Source organism: Lithobates pipiens, unplaced genomic scaffold (genome assembly GCF_037356315.1).
Source record: "Lithobates pipiens isolate NorthernLeopardFrog02 unplaced genomic scaffold, aLitPip1_a1.2 Scaffold_16, whole genome shotgun sequence".
In the NCBI taxonomy this organism is placed as follows: Eukaryota; Metazoa; Chordata; class Amphibia; order Anura; family Ranidae; genus Lithobates; species Lithobates pipiens.
Genome location: NW_027507748.1, coordinates 477,610,423 through 477,633,363, shown reverse-complemented (window position 1 = coordinate 477,633,363; position 22,941 = coordinate 477,610,423). Strand labels below are relative to the sequence as shown.

The following is a 22,941-nucleotide window of genomic DNA, read 5'->3' as shown; positions in this document are numbered from 1 at the left end:
AGAAGCTGAGTTTGCAAACGCGGATAAACGTGGTAATTTGCATTTAGTCGCATTTCGTTTAAAGGCGTTTTTCAATCTTGGCTATTAAAAAAATATAAATTTTTTTTTTTTTTTTTTTTTTTTTTTTTTTAACGCTTCTAGACGCAAACACGGCAAAACAGCGCTAAACACGGCATGTAAATGCGGCAAAACGGGCGTTTTATACGTGGGTTACCATCTGTCAAGTTAAATCGTTCAGGAGAGGTTGTAAAAATGTCCCATGTACATGAAGCCTTACTTGGCCCCAAATTCATTGATCTTTACACACAAAGTTTTCACAACAATACACATACACGTAGTAAATTCAACTGATTCATTACATAAAATCATCAATAAAATTGTTTTTAATCACATAAAGAAAATTAAAATACATAATGGATTATCCTTAAATGGATTAACCTAAAAGAAAAGGAAGATAATGTAAATAAAAAAAAAAAAAAAAAAAAAAAAAAAAATCACAGTAAACTATACCATACAGTCAAGCACCATCCAATTAATGAAAAGCTCATTCTGAGAACACTTAAATTGCTCACCTTAAGGTACGACCCATAATACTTTGTCACGTAAGGACTATCACACTGGCTCAGCACTGTAATCTCTTGCTGAATATCTTCTATTTCATCCTCTGCTTCCTCCAGGTCTATGATTTTTATAGCTATAACTTTCTGAGTCCTATGGTCAATCCCTTTGAAAACTTCTCCAAAAGATCCTTTGCCAATCTTTTCCAACTTTCTGAATAGTTCTTCAGGGTCTGCTTTCAGATTCTGAGGGGGGAAACAAAGAAAATATGTAGTCAATGGTGTGTATAGAAAATTGCATACAGGAAAACTGCTCTGTTATGTGATGAACGTCTAAAACTCTTATTTGGCTTTGCCTTGCAAAGTCAGATCGCATATTTTGTATGTCATGGTACAGCTAGTAGTAGTTACCAGGGGGCTCAAACTGGTGGCCCTCCAGCTGTTGTGAAAGTCCCATCATGCCTCTTCCTGTGGGAGTCATGCTCCTGTCAGCCTTACAATGCCTCATGGCATTGGTTTAGTTTCACAACACTTGGAGGGCCACTAGTTTGAGACCCTTGAGTTAGACACTTTTAGCTAGACAAGTTCTATAATGTTAAAGAGGAGCTCCACCCAAATGGGGAAGTTCTGCTTTAAGACGCCCTTCCCTGCCTAACGTGACATGTCAGTTTGGAGGGGGCGGAGCAGGTACCTGGTTTTGTCAGGTACCCACTCCACTTCCGGTTGGATCGCAAAGAATTCCGTCCCCGCAATCCTCTGGGACACGTCACAGAACACTGCGGGAGCTTTCACAAAGCGCAGTGGGATGCCGGCTGTGAAGCCGAAAGTCACACAGTCGGCTGCCCACAGTTAGGATGCGGGAACCCAGAGGTTAAAGCAGAACTAGCCCTATTGAGGACAGCACTGGATCCTTAGACAGTCAAGTTCTGGAAGGGCATCTATTTATGTCCTCCCAGAACCCCACCTCTTTACATGACCTTGGGGCATGCATCCGACACACTCTGCGATTGCGGTGTCTTTAGGAAAAGGTAAAGGGCCAATCATGGCTGCCCTTTATCATGTGATCAGCTGTGTCCAATCACAGCTGATCCCATGTAAACAAATGCCGGTTATCGGCATTTCCTTTCCTCAGCACTGACATTGTGTGAGGAAAGGAAAGCCGATAACCAGCTATACTGTGAAAACACACATTTACCCCGATAACCAGGGCCCCGAATATCAGTGCAGCCCCGTCAGTGTTCTTTCATAGCAATACAGCCTGTATTTGGAAATATAAGGAAAGCAGTAGTTTTAGGAGGCTACATCCACCACATCTAGTGCCAGCACTCATTTCAAAACAGCTACGGACAGATCACGCATTCTAATGTTGTGTCAAACAACAACAGAACTTCATAACCTTGCCTGCATACCTTATATATGAAGTTGTATGTACATGATTCACTATCTGTATTAAGGAGTAGGTGCATTACATCCTCTGCTTGGCATCCAACAGTTCAGTCAATACTGTTAACCCAAATGACTCATAATGACTAACTGCTTACCCAATTCATTGGTAGCGAGATACAAATAGTTTCAAAGTAAATTATAACATCTCAACAAAGCAGATGTTTTATTAAAGCTAGGACAGAGAAATGAGAATAAAGTCTTAAAGTGGAAGTAAACTACCAGATGACATTTTAAACTTTGGATCCCCATAAAGTTTTTAACATAATGTGCAAGTATCCACAGCATATGTGCACATTATGCAGAGATCAGTACTGCCACAAAATGCCAGGTCCATTCTGGGCATAGTGTAGAGTCCTTGAGATAAGCCAGTGACATTATCTGGCTTACGCACAGTAGACGCATAAGGGTTATACCACACATGCGTGATCGCATCAATGTTTAAATGTAGAGCGACATTCAAATCAGCCATACTCAGCAGTAAGCACAGCCAAAGTTGTTGAAATGCAACACAACCTTCTAAATTCTGTCCTGGTCCACTTAAAGGAGAAGTATATCCAAAGGTATTTTGGCTATACTTTTCCTGCAAGTCACAGGAGTGCAATGACCTGTTTTTAGCCAACAGCAGGCTAAAGTCCGCTGACGTCACTCAGCAGGTCCGGGTTCAGGAAAGATCCCAACTTTACAGTCAGGATCCACACCAAATGCTTGGACCGGCAGCTGGCTCACCCTCTCATCTGTGCTGCTGGGTGCCTGAGCCAGCTGCTCCCTCCCCAGACCAGCACTCCAGTGAGCACAGCAGAGAGCTGGTGACCGAGTCACAGCTCTCTGTTTAGAGCGAAGGGGAGAACTGGGCGATCATTGGTGTTCACTGAAGTATAAATAATTGTTTTTTTTTCTACGTGTCAACTTCTGCAGCAGCTTACACAGGCATTGTAAGTTCTAGTCTGGCAGCTCATACCACCAACCCCTAATGACCTCTGCTGCTAGATGGGTGGGATTGCATTTGGAGCTATAGCACCACTTACCACTACAACCACTGCACAAGCAACCCCCTCCATCACCACTGTACACCCCTTTCACCATCATGGCTGAAACTTCCTTGCCAATGCACCTTCACATCCCCCCCCCCCCCCCCAAGCTCTCACCATGGTAGCTGGCCTTAATCTTCTAACCCCCCCCCCCCCTCCCCTATCCCCACCACTACTCATCACTTTGCCTGACTCCTACCCCTGCTCTCACCATCACTCCAACATGTCTCAACTTCCAAGTTCACTTGCCACTGCACCAAACACCCATTTATGTGCTTGCTACCACTGCACCAAGACAAGCCTTAGCACTCGTTGTCACAGTACCAATGACCACATCTGTGCTCTCCACCACTGCAGTGATGCACCCCTCTGTATTCATTCCATTCAATGAACAGGCACACTTTTGAGCATTATGGATCTAAAGAATTTGTTAACCTGTGAGAGCTGTCACTGCTGACCTCCTTTGGAAAATGCTAGTAGACTACTAATATGCTGACCCTCTAGTTTTAAAGCTCGACTTCAGGTACAAAAATTTTAAGGTTAAATGTACTGCTCAATAACCATAAAAAGGATATAAAATTTTCTTTGTGTGCACCAAATGCCATTGCAAACACATATATTAGCATGTAAAAAGTAATAGTGACATCACCACTAATGCACAAAACTTGCAGAGCTGTGGGAGGAGCCCAGTACCCCCATCCATTACAGGATACCTGCAGCAATCTATAGGGGGCAGATACGAGACCAGTTACCCAAGTCCCCTGAGACACAGCAGCTACATACAGCAAGCCTGTTACAATCAATTACAGGCTGATGGCTAAATGGATCTTCACGTACATGCCTGTGTGTACATCCATGCGAGACTGATGCATGGCTCTGAACACAAACCGTGCAGCCATCAGCCATTCCCTGTCATCGATTTGAACAGGCCCTCTGCATAGATACTACTAAATAGGTACTAGTGCACGCACCCAATGCAACTGAACCCTTACAGAAAGCTCCAGTACAAAGGCAAAAAAAAAAAAAACAACACTATATTACTGTAAAAATCTGGACACATAGGACAAAAAAAAAAAAAAAAAAAAGAATAAACACGACGACAGAGTTCAGCGATAGTCCCTTCTAAGTCACAGAACTGGAACAACTTAGGACCAGCAATTCAAAGTACTTAAAGAGGAGCTGCACAAAAAAAAAAAATATTAAAAGCCAGCAGCTACTAATATTGCAGCTGCTGACTTTTAATAATATCACACTTACCTGTCCCAGGTTCCAGCGATGTCGGCGGCAGATGACGAGCTATCGCTCGTCTCGCTGCAGCCACCGCCGCCATCCTCTGTCAGGGAATCGGGAAGTGAAGCAAGAGGGCTTCACTGCCCGGTTCCCTACTGCGCATGCGCGAGTCGCGCTGCGCTGGTTCCCCGCTGTGTCTCTGGGAACTGTGTGTTTCCCAGAACACAACGGGGGGCGGAGCCATGCGGCGGTGGGCGGAGCCATGCGGCGGTCTGGCCGGAAGTGGGTGCAGTTACCTGGATTATCCAGGTAACTGCACCCCCCTCCCCCCCGAAAGGTGCCGATTGTGGCACCGGAGGGGGGGAGGGATAATACTAGCGGAACTTCCCCTTTAGGGTGAAGAACCGCTTTAAGCTCCACAGCCAGACCTCACATTTTCAGACCAGTCAATTCATTTGATATATTACACAGATGACGCCTTACAGTAGAGTTGGACTGAATACATTCTCCCTCCCCCACCCAGTTTAGCTCACACCAGAGCTACCGAACAGTTTAAGTCCCCATTTTGAAGGCTTATATGTAAGTTATTGGCCCTAAAAAGGGCATGGGGACTGGGGACTGGGTACTGCCTGGGGGACATGTATCAATGCAAGAAAATAGGGGAAAAAAAAAAGATAATTTAAATGATGCTTAACGTGAAACAATAAAAATGAAAAATCTATTTAAATATAGAGTCTGGGAGGTTCCTCTTAGTCTGCCTGTAAAGTGGCGTGTCTAACATGTATAGAACCTACTGCAGCAAAACTGAGATCCATAAAGAAAAAAAATGAAAATTCAATATGATCTCCCGGCTACAAGCCATTGCCGGCAATACAAAAATGTTTAAAAAAATAAATAAAAGGGCGTGGAGGCCTAACCTCCCCCCCCCCCCCCCCCCCAGCCCCTCTGGGTCTGGTAAGAATTTTAAGGGGAACCCCCACACCAAAATGAAGGGTAACTACACGCCAAAATAAAAATGAAATGCCCCCCAAACCATATCAGGCCACAAGCCCTCAACATGAGGGGGGTGCTTTGGGCCTGGTATGGATTTGAGGGGACCCTCATATATATTTCTATGTCCGGCAATGATGTTTCTTTTTTCATTCAGCTGTCGGCGGGGGAAGCTTCCCAGACCGCTACTTAACAACCAGCTATTCACTGTGCCCCGATTTGGCAAAGCCTTGCAACTGACCAGTCAGGTGCATTGTTTCAGCCAATCAGGGCTGAGAATGTACTGTGCAGCATGCAGTGCATTGGGAGATGCTCAGCAGGAGAATATTTTGCCGAGCACCCGGCTAATTCAGGTGTTCGGCGAATGGACGATGCTGGGTCCGAACCTATGCCAAGTCAGAGCTCCTTGCCAACACTACCATACAGTATAAAAAAAAAAAATTGGAAAGTAAAGAAGTTCTACAAGTACACTGCATCTAAACATGGATTTCCGCAAACTGCCAACAATAAGAACCAGACATTCATGCAGTGCACTCATCCGGGTAACTTTAAGACTGGGTTCACACTAGGTGTGAACCCAGGCTAAAAGCCCACTTCCCAACAACTAAAAAATATCCCTTGGAGTAGGGCTTTTCCATCACTGCAAGGGTCAATTGCTTGTTTAGGTGTAGGGTAACAAAAATGTACTTAATCCTCCGTTCCTCCCGACAGATAGACAGGTCCCCAAAGCCACTTCTCCCCCTTGTTCTAGTGCTCTAGGATCCTGATATAAAGCCCAAAGCAGGGTCCATAGCCCATTGGACAGATTGACAGCAAGGGACAGTCCACCGCCGAAATGCAGGGGTGCCGAGGATGAAGTATAGCAGGGTATATAGGCTGAGTTTTATTTTTTCGTTCAACCAGTAGGTTGAATGGGGGGGGGGGGGGGGGGGAAACACACACCTCACAAATCCCTGGATCAACACAAGCAATGTGTCTTTGGGACACTCCCCCCTTTCCCTGTTAGAATACACAGATCAACGCTTGCAGACACTGATCGAATTCTGGTACTGCAGAAGGATTGTTGGACAGAAGATGGTCTTTAAACTGGCTTCTGTTGAACGTGTCAAAAGTCATACACTTCCTGCTGAACAAACCAAATTTTGGTCTATGTATACCCACAGCTTAAAAATTGTTTCCCTTCTTCCCTAGACACACAATTACCCCTTGCAGTGCAGGTGTAGCCCCACTGCAGGGCATCATTTTATATTTTCCCCGGGTTGGGAATTTAGGCTCCATGCACACTAGTGGTTTTTTTAAGCTAAAAAAAAAAAAAGCTTCAAAACAAATGCTGGATAAGAAAAAAAAAAAAAAAGTTAACAATAGCGTTTTTGTACCGGCTTGAAGTACCGTTAGAAGCTTTTAGGAGCAGTTTTTTTTTCTGCTGGACAGAAACTCTACAAAAACTATTTTTTTTTTTTTTTTTTTTAACACTACTTAGCTTCTAGGAGCAGAAAAAAATAAAAATAAAAAAATAAAACACAAGTGTGCATGGAGCTTAAAGGTCTATATTCTGCTACGGTAGCATGTACACACTTTACATCTCTGCTGTTACCATAAAATAGTTTTTAGACCCTCGAGCACTTACCCTTGCTAAGGGTAAGTACGCATTCATCTCTTCCAGAGCTCAGGAAGATATGAACAACCCGATTTTCACCAATGATGTGACCACTTTAAACAATGCCAGGGATAACCATATAGTGACATACAGCACAAGAAAACGTTTCTCCAGATTATTTCATGGATCATGGTTGGGCTCACTTCTCCAAATCGGATTTTGACATTCAGTGAAGCATTGAGTTTGTTTTCCAAAGAGAAGTCTCAAATAATATAGTAGGCCTGAGGAAACAGAACGTGGTTGAACGTAAGGCATAGTGTATACGCCAAGAGTTTGTGCAGACATTATAGTAAAATGAATATCAAACCTGTCACAAAGATTGAGTTAGACTTGAACTCTCATATGACCTAAATCAACAGAGTGTCAATGGTGCAGTAGCCCATAGCAACCACTCAGGATCCATTACGTACTGGTCTGATTTCAGCAGAGGATATATTGACTAACTGCACTAAAGAACAAATACTCTTTAATTAAAAAGACTGTATGTGGTAATCAATGTAAAGTGATATATAAGGCGATTAAGCTTACACTAAGGAATTTCTAGCTGCAACACACAGCCACTAAGGCCTCATGCACACGAGACGCAGTTAAACGCGTGTTCAGATGCAGTTGGACAGTTTTTTCAACTGCACCTGAACTCATTCAATGTTATCCTATGTGTCCATGCACACAGTCTCGTTTTTTTTCCGTTTATATGCAGTTGCGTTTAATCTCGTTTTTCCAGAAGCAAAAAAATGCGTTCAGAAACAAAAATTTCTGCGTTTCAGACGCAAAACGCGGCAAACCGCCGCTACCGCGTTTAGCCGCGTTTGCGTTTGAATGCGTTTTTAAAGGTGACCTTTTTTTTTTACATTAAAAATCTCAAAAATGATTGCAAATGATGAAAAACCATTAGAAAAATATTTTAAACAATTGCAATTGCAAGTGGACAATCCACAACTTGTGGCAAGTGACGTGGCAAGTGGACAATCCACAACTTGTGGCAAGTGATGTGGCAAGTGGACAATCCACAACTTGTGGCAAGTGATGTGGCAGGTGAAGTGGCAAGTGACGTGGAAAGTGGACAATAGACAACTTGTGGCAGGTGACGTGGCAAGTGACCTGGCAGGTGACCTGGCAGGTGACGCGGCAAGTGACTTGGCAGGTGACGTGGCAAGTGGAAAATCAACAACTTGTGGCAGGTGACTGGCATGTGACGTGGCAAGTGGACAATCCATAACTTGTGGCAGGTGACGTGGCAAGTGACGTGGCAAGTGGACAATCCACTTGTGGCAGGGGATGTGGCAAGTGACGTGGCAAGTGGACAATCCACTTGTGGCAGGTGATGTGGCAAGTGACGTGGCAAGTGGACAATCCACAACTTGTGGCAGGTGATGTGGCAAGTGATGTGGCAAGTGGACAATCCACTTGTGGCAGGGGATGTGGCAAGTGACGTGGCGAGTGGACAATCCACAACTTGTGTCAGGTGACGTGGCAAGTGGACAATCCACAACTTGTGGCAGGTGATGTGGCAAGTGATGTGGCAAGTGGACAATCCACTTGTGGCAGGTGACGTGGCAGGGGACGTGGCAAGGGACGTGGCAAGTGGACAATCCACAACTTGTGGCAGGTGATGTGGCTGGTGACGTGGCAAGTGGACAATCCACATCTTGTGGCAGGTGACGTGGCAGGTGACGTGGAAAGTGGTGTGGCAAGTGGACAATCCACAACTTGTGGCAGGTGATGTGGCTGGTGACGTGGTAAGTGGACAATCCACAACTTGTGGCAGATGGCATGGCAGGCGACGTGGAAAGTGGACAATCCACATCTTGTGGCAAGTGACGTGGCAGCTGACGTGGCAAGTAACGTGGCAGCTGACATGGCAAGTGACATGGCAAGTGGACAATCCACATCTAGTGGCAAGTGACGTGGCAGGTGATGTGGCAAGTGACGTGGCAAGTGGACAATCCACAACTTGTGGCAGGTGACGTGGCAGGTGATGTGGCAAGTGACGTGGCAGCTGACGTGGCAAGTGGACAATCCAAAACTTGTGGCAGGTGACATGGCAAGTGACGTGGCAAGTGATGTGGCAAGTGGACAATCCACAGCTTGTGGCAAGTGACGTGGCAAGTGGACAATCCACAACTTGTGGCAGGTGACGTGGCAAGTGACGTGGCAGGTGAAGTGGCAAGTGACGCGGCAAGTAGACAATCCACAACTTGTGGCAGGTGATGTGGCAGGTGATGTGGCAAGTCACGTGGCAAGTGGACAATCCACAACTTGTGGCAGGTGATGTGGCTGGTGACGTGGCAAGTGGACAATCCACAGCTTGTGGCAGGTGGCATGGCAGATGACGTGGAAAGTGGACAATCCACATCTCGTGGCAAGTGACGTGGCAGCTGACGTGGCAAGTGGACAATACAAAACTTGTGGCAGGTGACGTGGCAAGTGACATGGCAGGTGACGTGGCAAGTGATGTGGCAAGTGGACAATCCACAGCTTGTGGCAAGTGACGTGGCAAGTGGACAATCCACAACTTGTGGCAGGTGACGTGGCAAGTGGACAATCCACAACTTGTGGCAGGTGACGTGGCAAGTGACGTGGCAGGTGATGTGGCAAGTGACGCGGCAAGTAGACAATCCACAACTTGTGGCAGGTGATGTGGCTGGTGACGTGGCAAGTGGACAATCCACAGCTTGTGGCAGGTGGCATGGCAGATGACGTGGAAAGTGGACAATCCACATCTCGTGGCAAGTGACGTGGCAGGTGATGTGGCAAGTGACGTGGCAAGTGACGTGGCAAGTGACGTGGCAAGTGACGTGGCAAGTGACGTGGCAAGTGACGTGGCAAGTGACGTGGCAAGTGACGTGGCAAGTGGACAATCCACAATTTGTGGCAGGTGACGTGGCAGGTGATGTGGCAAGTGGACAATCCACAACTTGTGGCAGGTGCCGTGGCAAGTGACACGGCAAATGCAAGTGTACAACTGCTCTCTATGCTGCTGCTGCTCACTCTGATCAAAATAGCAGAAATAGTTAAAAAAAATGCTTTGAGAGCTTGGGGAGGGTCTACATGATGTTATCTTTATAAACGCGTTTAAACGCAAACGCGTCTAAACGCGTCTAAACGCGGCATGCAAACGCGGCAAAACGCGCGTTTCTAAACGCGCGTTTCAGCTTTTTTTTAACAGAGGTTTCATCTGCGTCTCGTGTGCATGAGGCCTTAGATATATATAAAAAAAATAAAAAAATAAAAAAAACCACACACACACACACACACACACACACACACACACACACACACACACACACACACACACACACCAGGTATAAAAACAACTTCAATGTCTGAAACAAAAATCTCTCATTAAACATACATTGATTTTTAGGTTAGCTGTTGGGAAGTGTGCAGCACTCAAATACACTATCTGCACCATCATGTCACAGCTCCTCTTAGTAATTCCCAAACCCATGTTTGTATTGTCTAATTGAGCGCCTACATTATCAAACCTGGCACATAGGACCCTGGTAGAGATTACAAATGGTTGTGTCAACACACACTGCGCAGGCATGGTTTGCCGTTGTCACTACCACATTTCCCTGAAAATAAGGCCTACTGTGATTTTCGGGAAGGGTTGCAATATAAGCCCTACCCTTAAAATAAGCCCTAGCTTAAAGTGCTGGTGAAATACTAGAGTCCACTCTATTACAGTGTTATATAATGTAAACTGTGTGTGTGTGTGTGTGTGTGTGTGTGTGTGTGTGTGTGTGTGTGTGTTCTAGTTGTGCGAAATACTTTTGGTATAGCGCTGACCACCCGCTGCTTTCCACCTCTTCGCTCAGCTGTCAGCGGGGGATTTCGCCCCCTGCATTGCTCGGAGCATGGAACAGGGCTCTGGCAGGCCATGGAAGCAGAGCGGTGATCAGCTGATCTCACGCTGCTCTCCTCCTCTCCCAGCTGTCAGCGGAGAATCCCGCCCCCCCCCACCCCCTCTGTAGTTCTCAGAGCTGGGAAGAGGGCTCTGGTGGGCCATGGAAGTGCCAAGCAGCGCCCAACTGATCTCACGCTGCTCTCCTCTTCTGCAAACTGTCAGAGGGGGGATCTCGGGCCCCCTCCCTCTGCAGTGCTCGGAGAGGGGAAGAGAGCTCTGGCGGGTTACAGAAGCGCCCAGCAGCGCTATAAGAAGGTACGTGGTACAGTTGGAATGCAGAGACATACACATTTTGCATTATGTGGTGCTGTAATGGAGAGGATTCCAGGATTTTACAAGCACATTTACATCAGGAGCACTGATATGCAGCCAGTGCTGAAGTAAGTGCATGTTGAAAGAAGTTGCTGAAAAAAGCTGGAGAGATCAGCACCACTGATAGGCAAAAAGGATAAAAAAAAAAAAAAAAAAAAAAAACACGTCACTCTGTTAAAGCCTAAAGTTTAAGTTCACCTTTTCACAAAAAAGGTGTAAATGCCTTTGTAGATGATTAGTTCTCATTGCTGACGCTGACGCAGCCGCTACAGCAGTCCGGGAATTTGAAAGCCCCAATCTTCTTCCTCTTCTCTACTTATGGCTTTTTGGGCGAATCACAGCAAATTCTGATTGGTCAGAGTGGTCACGTGCAAACAGATTACCAATCAGAATCGCTCTGATCCCCAAATCTATGTTTCTTGTGCCTCTCTCGATTTCTAGCTACTCTACAGGCATAGCAGGAGGACCTCTTGGTTTAAGCTCCACAAGTTTCACAGCTCAGAAGTCATAATCTTTACCCACCTTCCTCTTATGCTGCGTACACATGATCGAATTGTCCGGCGGAATTGGTCCGGCAAACAATCCGCTGGACTTTATAACGAACGGACTTGGCCACACACGGACGCTCCGACAGTCCGGCGATTTCTAATGCAATGACGTACAGCACGTACGACAGGACTAGAAAAAGGAAGTGCAATAGCCAGTAGCCAATAGCGTCCTTCTTGTACTTGCTTCAGAGCATGCATCAGTCTTAGTCCGCCGGACTAGCACACTGACCAACGGATTGTCCGCTGAAAGCCAAGTCCGGTGGACAAATTTTGAGTCAAAACTACTTTCTAAGTCCGCTGGAGCCCACACACGTTTGAATTGTCCGGCGTACTGTGTGGACAATTCGATCGTGTGCACGCGGCATTAGTATTGTATGTTCCTATACTTGCATGGGGGCAGAGCACATTGCTGCATAGAACAATATGGCTCCTCCCAGTCATGTGCTATGTTCTCCTAACTTGGATAATATGGGTTGCAACATGCATCAGGGCCCCCCCACCCCCACTCCGACTTCACAGGAAGCATGTTGTGTTGATGCTAAGTGCTATTCAACTTGAAAGAGAAGGGCTGTATTGCCAGATAGGCAAGTCTGTGGTGGAAAGCACCAGAGATCTGGTGACTATAGCAACCAGACTTGCTTTTTTATTTATTTTTTCCTGTGCTATGGAGCCCATTATTTCTGTATATGCTGTGGTGGTGGGGTGATTATGCTCATGTGCCAAGTGCTTTCCTAATGAGTCGCACTAGTTCAAAACTGCATTTAAGAGCATGGCAGCCCTCTTTTTTTGAACAAAACAGAAAGTTCACATAAATATCAGTTGCCCACGCAGGTGTTCTTCCACATCAACCTGAATAGTCAACTGAAAATGCCGAGCCACCTGGCTCCCTTGTAATGCAAAAAGAGGTGTGCAGCTCCAGGTGAGATCATTAGGTAGATTGGACTTCACACTTGGGGGCTAGCCCTGGCCAGCCTCCATGGGATACATATGTAAAAGTTGCAGCATACCAAAACAATGTAAATCTGTTTAGTGCAACAGCCCAAAAGTGCAACAATGATCACCACAGGACAGTAGCAAATACAGAGGTTGACGCGTTTCACAGTATTATACTGTGCTTACTCATAACCACCTAGCTCCCTTGTCAGCAGGACCGCTGCTCTTCTTACCAGTTCCTCTGACTATGTTGCTCAGGTCTCCTGGTTCTCTCAGCCTTTATTCGCAGGGCCCTGCTGTGCCATCCACTCTTGGCCTCTGGGTAGGGGGATCTCCTGACTCCTGGGACGAGACCTCCTGTCTCCTGGCTCGGGACCTCCTGTGTCCAATATGGGAGCCCTGAGCTATCCTCAAACTTGAGTGTATAACCTGTGTTATACTGCAGACTCACTTGTTCCAATTCGCTTAGTCCTGTGGGTAAGGACCAACATGGTGTGCTGTCTCCTTAGTCCACCACCTCTCCTAATAGGAGTACACCTGTCTCCGGGATGGAGCACTGAGCTTTGGCCAGGTCTTGCAGTCTGCAAAAGTGCCAGTCTCACAAATATAAGGGAGCATTTTTCAATTTATCATACATTACACAAATGTAAAGAGACCCTTTTCCTACAACAGCCTGCAATTAATTGGTATTAGCAAGAGTTCCCCTGAGACCTGAAAATGTTCTCAAGGGTTCTTATGGGGTACAAAAGTTGAGAAAGTTGCTTAGGACCCTTGCCAAGCACTCCTAAACTTAAATCCACCTGACATCAGTAACACCCGGCTCAGACCACTTCTGCAAGTCTTAAAGAGTAAATCTACTTTTGCTGTGAAAAAAAAAACATTCCCCTGTGATCTATGTACATTGCAGGGATTTTAACAAAAACGTTGTTGCAGATTCCTAACCGTTTGTCTGTGTCCATGTGTAAAATGAATGTAAATGGGAGGGATATTATAATTATCAATCAGCTGCTGCACTTGCAGGGCTCCAATTAGAAAAGTGGCAGGGTCCTCATCCCCACAGACGTGATTTCCATTTGAGAGTATCTAACCAAAAATAACATTATTGTTGCAGGGGATGGCCAAAATCCAACTTGCATCTTCATGCAGACTTCTGGGAAAATTAGTAAACTAATCACCGAGAACGAGCGCAGGCGTGTTCGCAACTCCACGTGCCCACGCCCGCCAGGAAGCTGACGCTCCGCAGCACTAATCACAGGTAGTGAGACATTTCCTGATCTGTGCAGCCGCGGATCGAGAAATGTCTCACTGCCTGTGATTAGCGATGCAGAGTGTCAGCTTCCTGGCGGGCACGGGCACGTAGAGCTGCGAAGACGCTTGAGCTCATCCTAACTAATCACACAAACTGGAAATTACAAATCTTGGGGGCGCTCTGTACACCATCTGTGTACAGGCGTTTTTACCGCTTTCCATTGGTCAACTTCAAAACGTCTGTACAAAAAAAAAAAAAAAGCCTGTAAAATAGCAACGACCAGATGTGAATGGAGCCTTACAGGTTACCACCTTAGATTTACAGAAGTGCTCACATGTGGGACGATTGCTGCTTGTGTGTGTGTGTGTAGGGCTGACGTGAGCGTTTGCCTTTGCACTTGAGCATATGGGGGGGGGGGGGGGTTCTATTTTTTATTTTTACACTGTTGCTTTATTTATTTTTGTTATCACGTCTATTACTGTCACAAGGAATGCAAACATCCTTGTGACAGCAATAGGCATGTGACAGGTACTTTTTGTGGACAGATCTAGGATGTATAAGACCCCAAATCCCTCCTCTGCCCTTTAAAGCATTAAAAACCCCAAGATAAAGATCAGCGGTTTGGAATGCTTTAAAATTTTTAAAAATGCTGCCGTTAACATCCGGGTTAATCAGAAGTGATGCGAGGTCATCGCTTCCGGCTTAGCAAAGCCGAAAGCCGATCAAAGCCAATCCAGGCTCTGTTTGGCTTTGCGATCAGCTGTCAGATGGGATAGCTGGTCGTTCGGGCCTTTCCAGTAGGACGGGATAGCCAGAGAAGCTGCTAGGATTGCTTTTACAAGAGAGCTGACCGGCGACCCTGGAAAAAAAAAATAAAAAAAAATAAACTGGGATAATGATTGCAGCTGCATCCCAGTATAACTACGTGAAGTCCAGCCATGTACCGGTACTTTACTGGTCCGAAAGTGGATTGAGGAATCCACCCACTCCCCTGGAACATTGTATTCTGACAGAAGGGGCTCTGCTGTCAGAACACACTGATCAGCGCCTGCAGCTGATTGGCTGCAACCACTGATCGAGGAAAGTTTTCCAGCATGGCCATTCAACAGAACTTTATCCAACGATCGACTTCTGTCAAACAGATCGAAATTCAATTGAACTTGCCAAATTTTCGATCCAACTGTATCCAACTTTACGCTATAACAAGGAGCACATTCTTGCAGCCTGCTGCTGCAGATGACAGGCCAACCAATCTGCCCTACAAAGCTCAACATACACCTTAAAATCTGTCCATACAATCAACTTCAGATTCTCCAAAGCTATGTAATAGAAGGACCTGTCTAAATTTTCCAATCAATCTGTATCAAATCAGGCAGATTCTTACACTAAAGAGTTGCTGGTAGATCTACAATAGATTGTACAATCAGACTGACATACGTGTGGTGAGCTTTACCACTTGCCACCATAATTATACTGCGGCAGGTCGGCTCGTTTCCACAAAATCGCCAAGCAGGCGCACGCTCCCACTGCACGGCGGGGGAGATGATGCACGTGGGCAGTGGCCACAATGTCTGCAGGCCACCCACGATCACTCCACAGAGAGCCAGAATGGGGATCTATCAATGTAAACAAATAAATCCATGTCCTGACAGGGGAGTAGAGAGAGATCTGCTGTTCCCAGTGATCAGGAACAGCGATCTCTCTCCTCCTCTGGTCAGTATACTCCCCCCACAGTTAGAAACACCTCTTAGGTAACCACTAGTGATTGGCCACGGCTCTTTACAGAGATCGGGGGTCGCGCCATGTCCTAACAGCATGGCCACGATTGCCACGTTGCGTGCCCCTGGGGGACGCATGAGAATGGCCATCCTGGGCACCGTCATATGACGTCCACCCAGAACGAGAGCCGCACCACCCTGACGTCATTTGATGGTGGGCGGGCAGCAAGTGGTTAAGTGGGCAAGGACTGGTTCACACCTATGCAGTTTGCTTTTGATCTGTTTCTGCAGTGCATTTTGCATTATTGCACACAAGTTTGTTTTTTTTGGTCCAGATTAAAAAAAAAAAAAAAAAAAAAAAAAAAAACACACACACACTACATGCTTTTCTGCAGCTTCTCCATTAAAGTCTATTAAACCAAAAATGCACTGCCTGGTGTTTAAAAAAATCCCTGACCCTTTTACAAAAACGCAGCGGATGAAAAAAAGCATAGACATGAACGTGTCCAATAGGAAACCAAGGTAAATGAACTGTAGTGCGTTTCTGCAAAAAGCACAAAAAAAAAAAAAAAAAAAAACGCATAGGTGTAAACCACAGGCAACTATACCAAAAACTATGCAGTGCAAGGGTGTGTCTGGATGCAGGTTAAGTTATTAGATCAGGTTGGTGCTCATATTACATACTTTTGGTGAAAAGTTGATGGTACGGTCAGATTGTAATGTGTATGGTAGAGCTGCACAATTAATCATCAAGAATCGTTATCACAATCACAGCCCTCAAAAGAAAGGGAGAGAAAAACTGGGCAGTCTGCCAAGAATCAAAACAGTCTTTGGCCCCTTTCACACATGCGGATGGTATGTCCGTATTTCATCCATCCGTTTGCGGATAAAATACGGACATACATTCATCCCTATGGGATAGCGGGTGTCTGCGGATGAGCACCGCAGACACCCGATTTCGTCCGCCTCCGCAACAGTCCGATTCTGCAGACGGAGGAAAATCCTATTTTTCTATCCGTCTGCAGAGCGGATCGGACGAACACGGACACACGGTCCATGCTCGTCCGATCCCCATAGAGGAGAGCGGAGATCTGACAGGGCGGTCCCTGCACAGTGTGCGGAGACCGCCCTGTCCGCAGCTGGCTCAGCGGGGACAATGGAGCGATCCCCGCTGAGCGAGCGGATCTTCACGGGGCGGATCATTACGGGGTGGATCATTACTGATCCGCCCCGTGTGAAAGAGGCCTTTATCAGTTGAACTTAAGTATAAACATTGTAACAATTTGTCAATGGAATAGACTTTGTGTGTAAGGCCCCTTTCACACATGTGGACCGTATATCCGTATTTCATCCATCCGTTTGCGGATGAAATACGGACATGCATGCATTCCTATGGGATAGCGGGTGTCTATGAACATCCGCAGACACCCGATATCGTCTATCTCCGCAATGGTCCAATTCTGCAGACGGAGAAAAATTCTATTTTTCTATCCATCTGCAGAGCAGATCGGATGAACACGGACAGCTGGTCTGTGTGCATCAGATTCCCCCATAGAGGGGAGCGGAGATCTGACACAATGTGCAGGGACCGTCCTGTCATCCGCCCGCTCAGTGGGGATAAAAGGAGCGATCCCTGCTGAGCAAGCAGATCATCACGGGGCAGATCATTTAGGATCCGTCCTGTGTGAAAGGGGCCTAAGTGAAAAAAGTTTAACCACCAAACCTTTTTCTGACATTTGTTGGTTTCAAGTTAAAATCATTTTTTTGGGCTAGAAAATATTACTTAGAACCCCCCAAACATTTTTTTTTTTTTTTTTTTTTTTTTTTAGTAGCGACCCTAGAGAATAAAATGGTGGTTGTTGCAATATTTTATGTCACACTTTATTTGCGCAAAAGCATTTTTTTTTTAAATTGCTTTAATGAATTAAAAAAAAAAAAAAAAAAAAAAAGTTAACCAATTTTTTTTTTTGTATAATGTGAAAGATTTTACGTCGCGAGAATCGTGATCTTTTTTATTCTAAGCAAAAAATTGTGATTCTCATTTTGGCCAGAATCGTGAAGCTCTAGTGTATGGTGGCCCTGGTTAAGAAATAAGTCAGCAGCGGCAGCTCCTATATTTCTACCCCAACAGGCTCTCTTTAAAGTGACCAGCCAATCAGACTTGTCGGAATGCTGAGCCAACTAAATAAATGAGCAGCAGTTTGGTGATGGCTCTGTCTGTTCCTAGGTGTGTCTGGGCTAATAACTGACCCGGAGCTCCTGCCCTGTCAGACCAGTTACTTCAGGTCTAGGCAGAGCACAGTGTTACTTCCTCTTGTAAGAAGAAGACTCATATCTTCAGCATGTGGCCGGATACACAGGAAGGCGCTCCTCCTCCCCCTCACACACACACACAACGGGTTAACTGGCCAGCACCATGTAATACACTGGTGGGGAACATGGTCCACATTGCGCAACGCTAACGTCCAGATGTTTAGTACTGGATTGTTTCCTCTCATTACAGCCTGATAAATAAGCAACGCTTCCTGCACTTAGTGTAGGGGCACGGAAAAGTGAAAGCGGAGGCTGTGTGTTTACCCTGGAGAAGGTGGCTCACCACACACACACACACACACACACACACACACACACACACACACACCTTACAATCCGATCATACAATCAACTTTTCATTGACCAAAACTATGTAGTAAGAGGGCCTGTCTAAACATTCCAATCTGTATCCAGTCAGGCAAGCCCTTGTACTACATACCTGTTGGTATATCTATGCCCCATTTCACACTTGCGATCCCAAAAGCATAGATTTGCATGTTACGTAAAAAAAACGTTATTTACAATGAAAGCTATTCCCATATATGCAGCGCAAATTTGCTCCGGTTCAAGAAAGGGTCCTGGGCGAAGTTTAGTGCGGTGTGAATTTCAGCTCCATAGACTTCTATGGGACCAGACAATTTGAAGTCCAGTGTTCAGTGTGCGATTTTTTATTTGCCTAGGTTTTTATAGAAAAAAGAGAAGCGCAGATGTGACCACTCCCCTCACAAATTTGCATGGAAACCACACATGCTAAGCAAAATTCACATTGCGATGTAAAAAAAAAAAAAAAAAAAAAAAAAAAAAAAATCAAAATGTGAATTCACACCATGTACCACATCAGTGTGACTCGGGGCTAAGACCCCTTTTACACCAAAGTGGTTTTTAGGCATTTTAGCACTAGAAATCACGCCTGTAGACCCCATTCACACCTGAGCGTTTTGTCGCTTGAAGCCTGAAGCTACAAAACGCTGGAGGGGAAAAAATCCATTACTCTCAATGGAGATGGTTCACATCTCCACTCCAAGTCGCCTGAAGCTCAAACAAGTTCCGGACCCTTTTTTGTGGCGTGAATCGGGCTGATTTGGGCGTTTTTATTCCCATAGAAACTAATGGAAACGCTTGATTCAAGCGACAACGAGCGTTTCTATGGGCGTTTTGTCGCTGTATCTGCTCAGGAGAAAATATAATTCACATAAGGAAATGACAGATGAAAAGCAGAAAAGGAAGCAGATGAAAAAAAAGAGATGAATATTTTTCCTATTGGCTGAAAAAAACCCGCTGAAGTTAAAAAACGCTGCAAAACGCTGTATGCAAACGAACGCGAATACGCGCGACAAAACGCCGGTAAAAACACTCAAAAACGCTACGCTGAGGTGTGAATGCAGCCTTAAAGTGGTTGTAAACCCTTACAAACCACTTTGACCTACAGTTAAGCCTAGATTAAGGCTTACCTGTAGGTCCAAGCAATATCTCCTAAACCTATATGGTTTAGGAGATATTTTCCCGAAAACGGGCACCGCTGTCTACGGCGCATGCGCCGTAGACAGCGGCGCGCAGGCGCACTGAGCGCGGCATTCTCCGCGACGGAGCTGTCGCGCGTGTTGGCTCCCGTGCACATGCGCGGGAGTGACGTCATTGCGGCTTCGCCGAATGACAGCGGCGGAGCTGCGAGACCCCACCAACAAGATGGATGCGGCGGACTACAGGGGACAGCGGCGACTTCGCTGGCTCCTGTGTCAGGTAAGTGACACGTAATGGGCTACTATGCGATGCATAGTAGTCCATTATGCTTTGCCTTTGCAGGGAATGAAAGAGGAAGTAAACTCATCAGGGTTTACTTCCTCTTTAAAGTGGATGAAAACTGCCTTCCATTCATTTCACTGTGACATTTCACACTGGGGTGGTGCGCGTTTGCGCGACGTTAGGAAAAGTCATGCAAGCAGCATCTTTGATGCAGTTTGGGAGCGAAGTATTTAGAGCTCCCAAAACTCCCTGCCCATTGAAATGAAGCGCAACACAGCGCTTTTAACCCCTTCTTTGGGGTTGAGCCTAGGTTCACACTGACACGATGCGGGAACCAGAGCAATTATAGCGATACTTCCTGCATCACATTTCTCTCGCAGGCAGTCCACACTGTCATAACATTGTTAAGGACACCCCCAGACCGGTTCACAGATCGCAGTGCGAACTGAGAACTCAGACAGGAATCGGATTGCATAGGTGAGAACATTTTTCCCTGCGAATCTAATGCGAGTTCAGCCCTACAACTCTAAGGCTGAACTCGCATCTCACAGACATCGCATGTGATCTGCACCATAGGTGCGGGTGCGAATCACATGCGATATCTGTGATCACAGTAGTCAAACCTGGGCTAAAAGCACCCCGCTAGCAGCCGAAAAGCGCCGCTTAAACAGCGCTAAAAACAAGCAGCAATTTTTTGGGGGGCTGTGAAAAAACCCGTCTCTGATTGGATGCAGGCACCGCTCAGCTGACCATTTCCTGATCGGTTTCTTCAATTTCTTTTTCACATGCGTGAATACACACTTTAGTTATTCAATCGCGTGCAGATGAAATAAGCAATCAGGAATTTTCTATTCACTTGACTGGATAATTGAAGTGAATATTCATATAATTTATGACGTTTGCATTCTCAGCTCCTTTAGGAACGCATCCTCACGGAGTACAAGAACAAACAGTGCATCACATGAGGATGGCTGTGTACTCATCCTGTGTCATGTGGGTTCCATCTTGAATTTATCATTTACACTGCTATTATTTATACAGCACACCCTGATGTGTCAGTTTGTGTGTATGCACTCACTGTTATACCTTCTCTTGAGGTACTATAGGAGTAGATGTTCACTTGTAGGCCCCATTCACGCCTCAGGGTGTTGTAGATCAAAGCTCCAAAACATTCAGCATCCATAATCCCGTGTATTTTAATGGTGGCCGTTCAATATGCGTTTTCTGGCACCTGTAGCTCAACGCCTGATGCGCTGAAAGCTACTACAGAGACTGAGTTGGAATATTTTGGCCCAATAGGTTTGGATGGGAACACATGGAGACACCTGAATGGAGCATTTTGACATGTTTTTTTAGCCTGTAAACACTGATCCCCTCCCCCTAGTGCTTTCCATTGGCTAAAACCTTAACACCTGACACTCGAATACACATGTAAAAGGCTTGAACTAGATTTCTAAAATGCTTGTATACGTACAAATACACTTAGCCTAGGTTGTGCAGGTTGGGAATGCTTGCAAATTCCTGTGCGTTCCTGACCAGCAGGTAAAAACGCACTGCCCTTCAGTAGACATGCAAAGGTGGCAGGAATTCTGAAAATGGTAGTAAACCGCAAAAATAAATAGCATAATCTTAGGAGGAAGCGTTCCAGTGGCACGCTGTCACCACTGACAGGGCTTCCATCTTCACCCGGTCTTCCTTCCATATTTGCGGACTTCGGCAGTTTGACTGGCCGAGCCACGATGAGATCGCTCCTATGCATGCTCGCGTGAGTCACGGTGCGGCTCTCTCAATGGACGGTCTGCAGTGCACATGTAAATATCTCCCAAACAGTGCAAGCTTAAGAGATGTTTACTGTACCTACAAGTAAGTTTTACTTTAGGCTTACCTGTAGGTACAAGTAAACAAGGTAGGCTTTGCAACCACTTCAATGGCTTCAATGGCACCCATATGGATCGGAAAAAATACCTGCGTACAAGACCACATGGTGCCGCAGCATATTGGAATTCTGTGTGGCACGGTTTTCAAGAAAACATTCCAGGACTGCTTTACCCATGTTACTAAAAAGTGCAACAGCCCATTCAGATGAATGGGCTGCTGTACCCACGATGTGTGCACACAAACGTGCCCCCACGAGTATGAACCTAGCCTTAAGAAACATGCCTGAAAAATCTCTCTGCTCAGGAATGAATGCAGCCTAATACCACGTACACACAATCAGAATTTTGGTCAGAAAAAACTCTGATGGTTTTCCCGACGGAATTCCGATGGGATTTCACTCAAGCGGTCTTGCATACACGCGGTCACACCAAATTCCGACCGTCAAAAATGCTGTGACGTACAACACGTACGACAGGACTAGAAAAAGAAAGTTCAATAGCCAATAGCTTCCATCTTGTAGTTGAATCTGAGCATGTGTGAGTTTTTGCATGTCGGAATTGCATACACACGATTGGAATTTCGGAAAGTTTTCCCTTTGGGAAAATTGAGAACATGCTCTCAAATTTTTGATGGCTGAAATTCCGCCAGCTAAATTCGGATGGAGCATACACATGGTCGCATTTTCCAATGAAAAGCTCTCATCGGTCTTTTGCTGGCCGAAATACCGATCGGGTGTACGCGGCATTAAAGTGAATTTCATTTATCTCAGGACTTGCACACAAGCCTCACTGGGCAGCATTGCTGAACAAATACACAGCGCAACTTGCTTTAGGTCTTACTGGTCAATAGTGCATTCGTGTGCAGTGAAAAAATAAAAATTTATAATATATTATATATATATATATATATATATATATATATATATAAGGACCTGTTGCACTTTTGTACAGTTGTCCATAATGCTGAAATGCATCACAGTGCAATGCCCTGCATAGAGTTAAAAGAGGTTTAGGCCTCATTCCAACTTCTGAATAGAAGTGGGCAGGAAGCTCCAATTGAAAGCAACAGGAGACTGACAGCTCCGGCAGCTATTTGTGACCACTTTTATGTAGTCGCTCAAACAGCGATTACCTGCAAAATGATGGGCACTGGATGCAGGCAGGCAGGAAGCCGCCATCTCAATCCCTGTTTGATCTGCAGTCACCATGGGTTCTGCACGTGATCATTCATGACACCAGCAACTTTTGGTTGAGAGCACAAGCAACTGTGACAGTTATCGTTCATGGCCTGCCCTGAATGGTTTTGGGAAACAACTAAATTGCTGGTCCAAAAGTGGAACTATACTCACCTTCTATCAACTGCTGTGGTCTCCTGGAGCTTCCCACTGGGCACTGTCCTTTGCTTCCCGACACAGATCTTCAGCTATTTT

The 22,941-nt window shown here is 45.7% G+C and overlaps 1 protein-coding gene across 1 annotated transcript in view; it reads right to left on the bottom strand.

Annotated features, from left to right (window-relative positions):
* The window catches only part of STK24 (serine/threonine kinase 24), a 77,056-nt gene that overhangs the window by 50,983 nt on the left and 3,132 nt on the right, over nt 1–22,941 (bottom strand). The window contains exon 2 of the mRNA XM_077482991.1: nt 573–803. Coding sequence (XP_077339117.1) covers nt 573–803 — 231 coding nt within the window. The remainder of the gene's footprint in view (nt 1–572; nt 804–22,941) is intronic.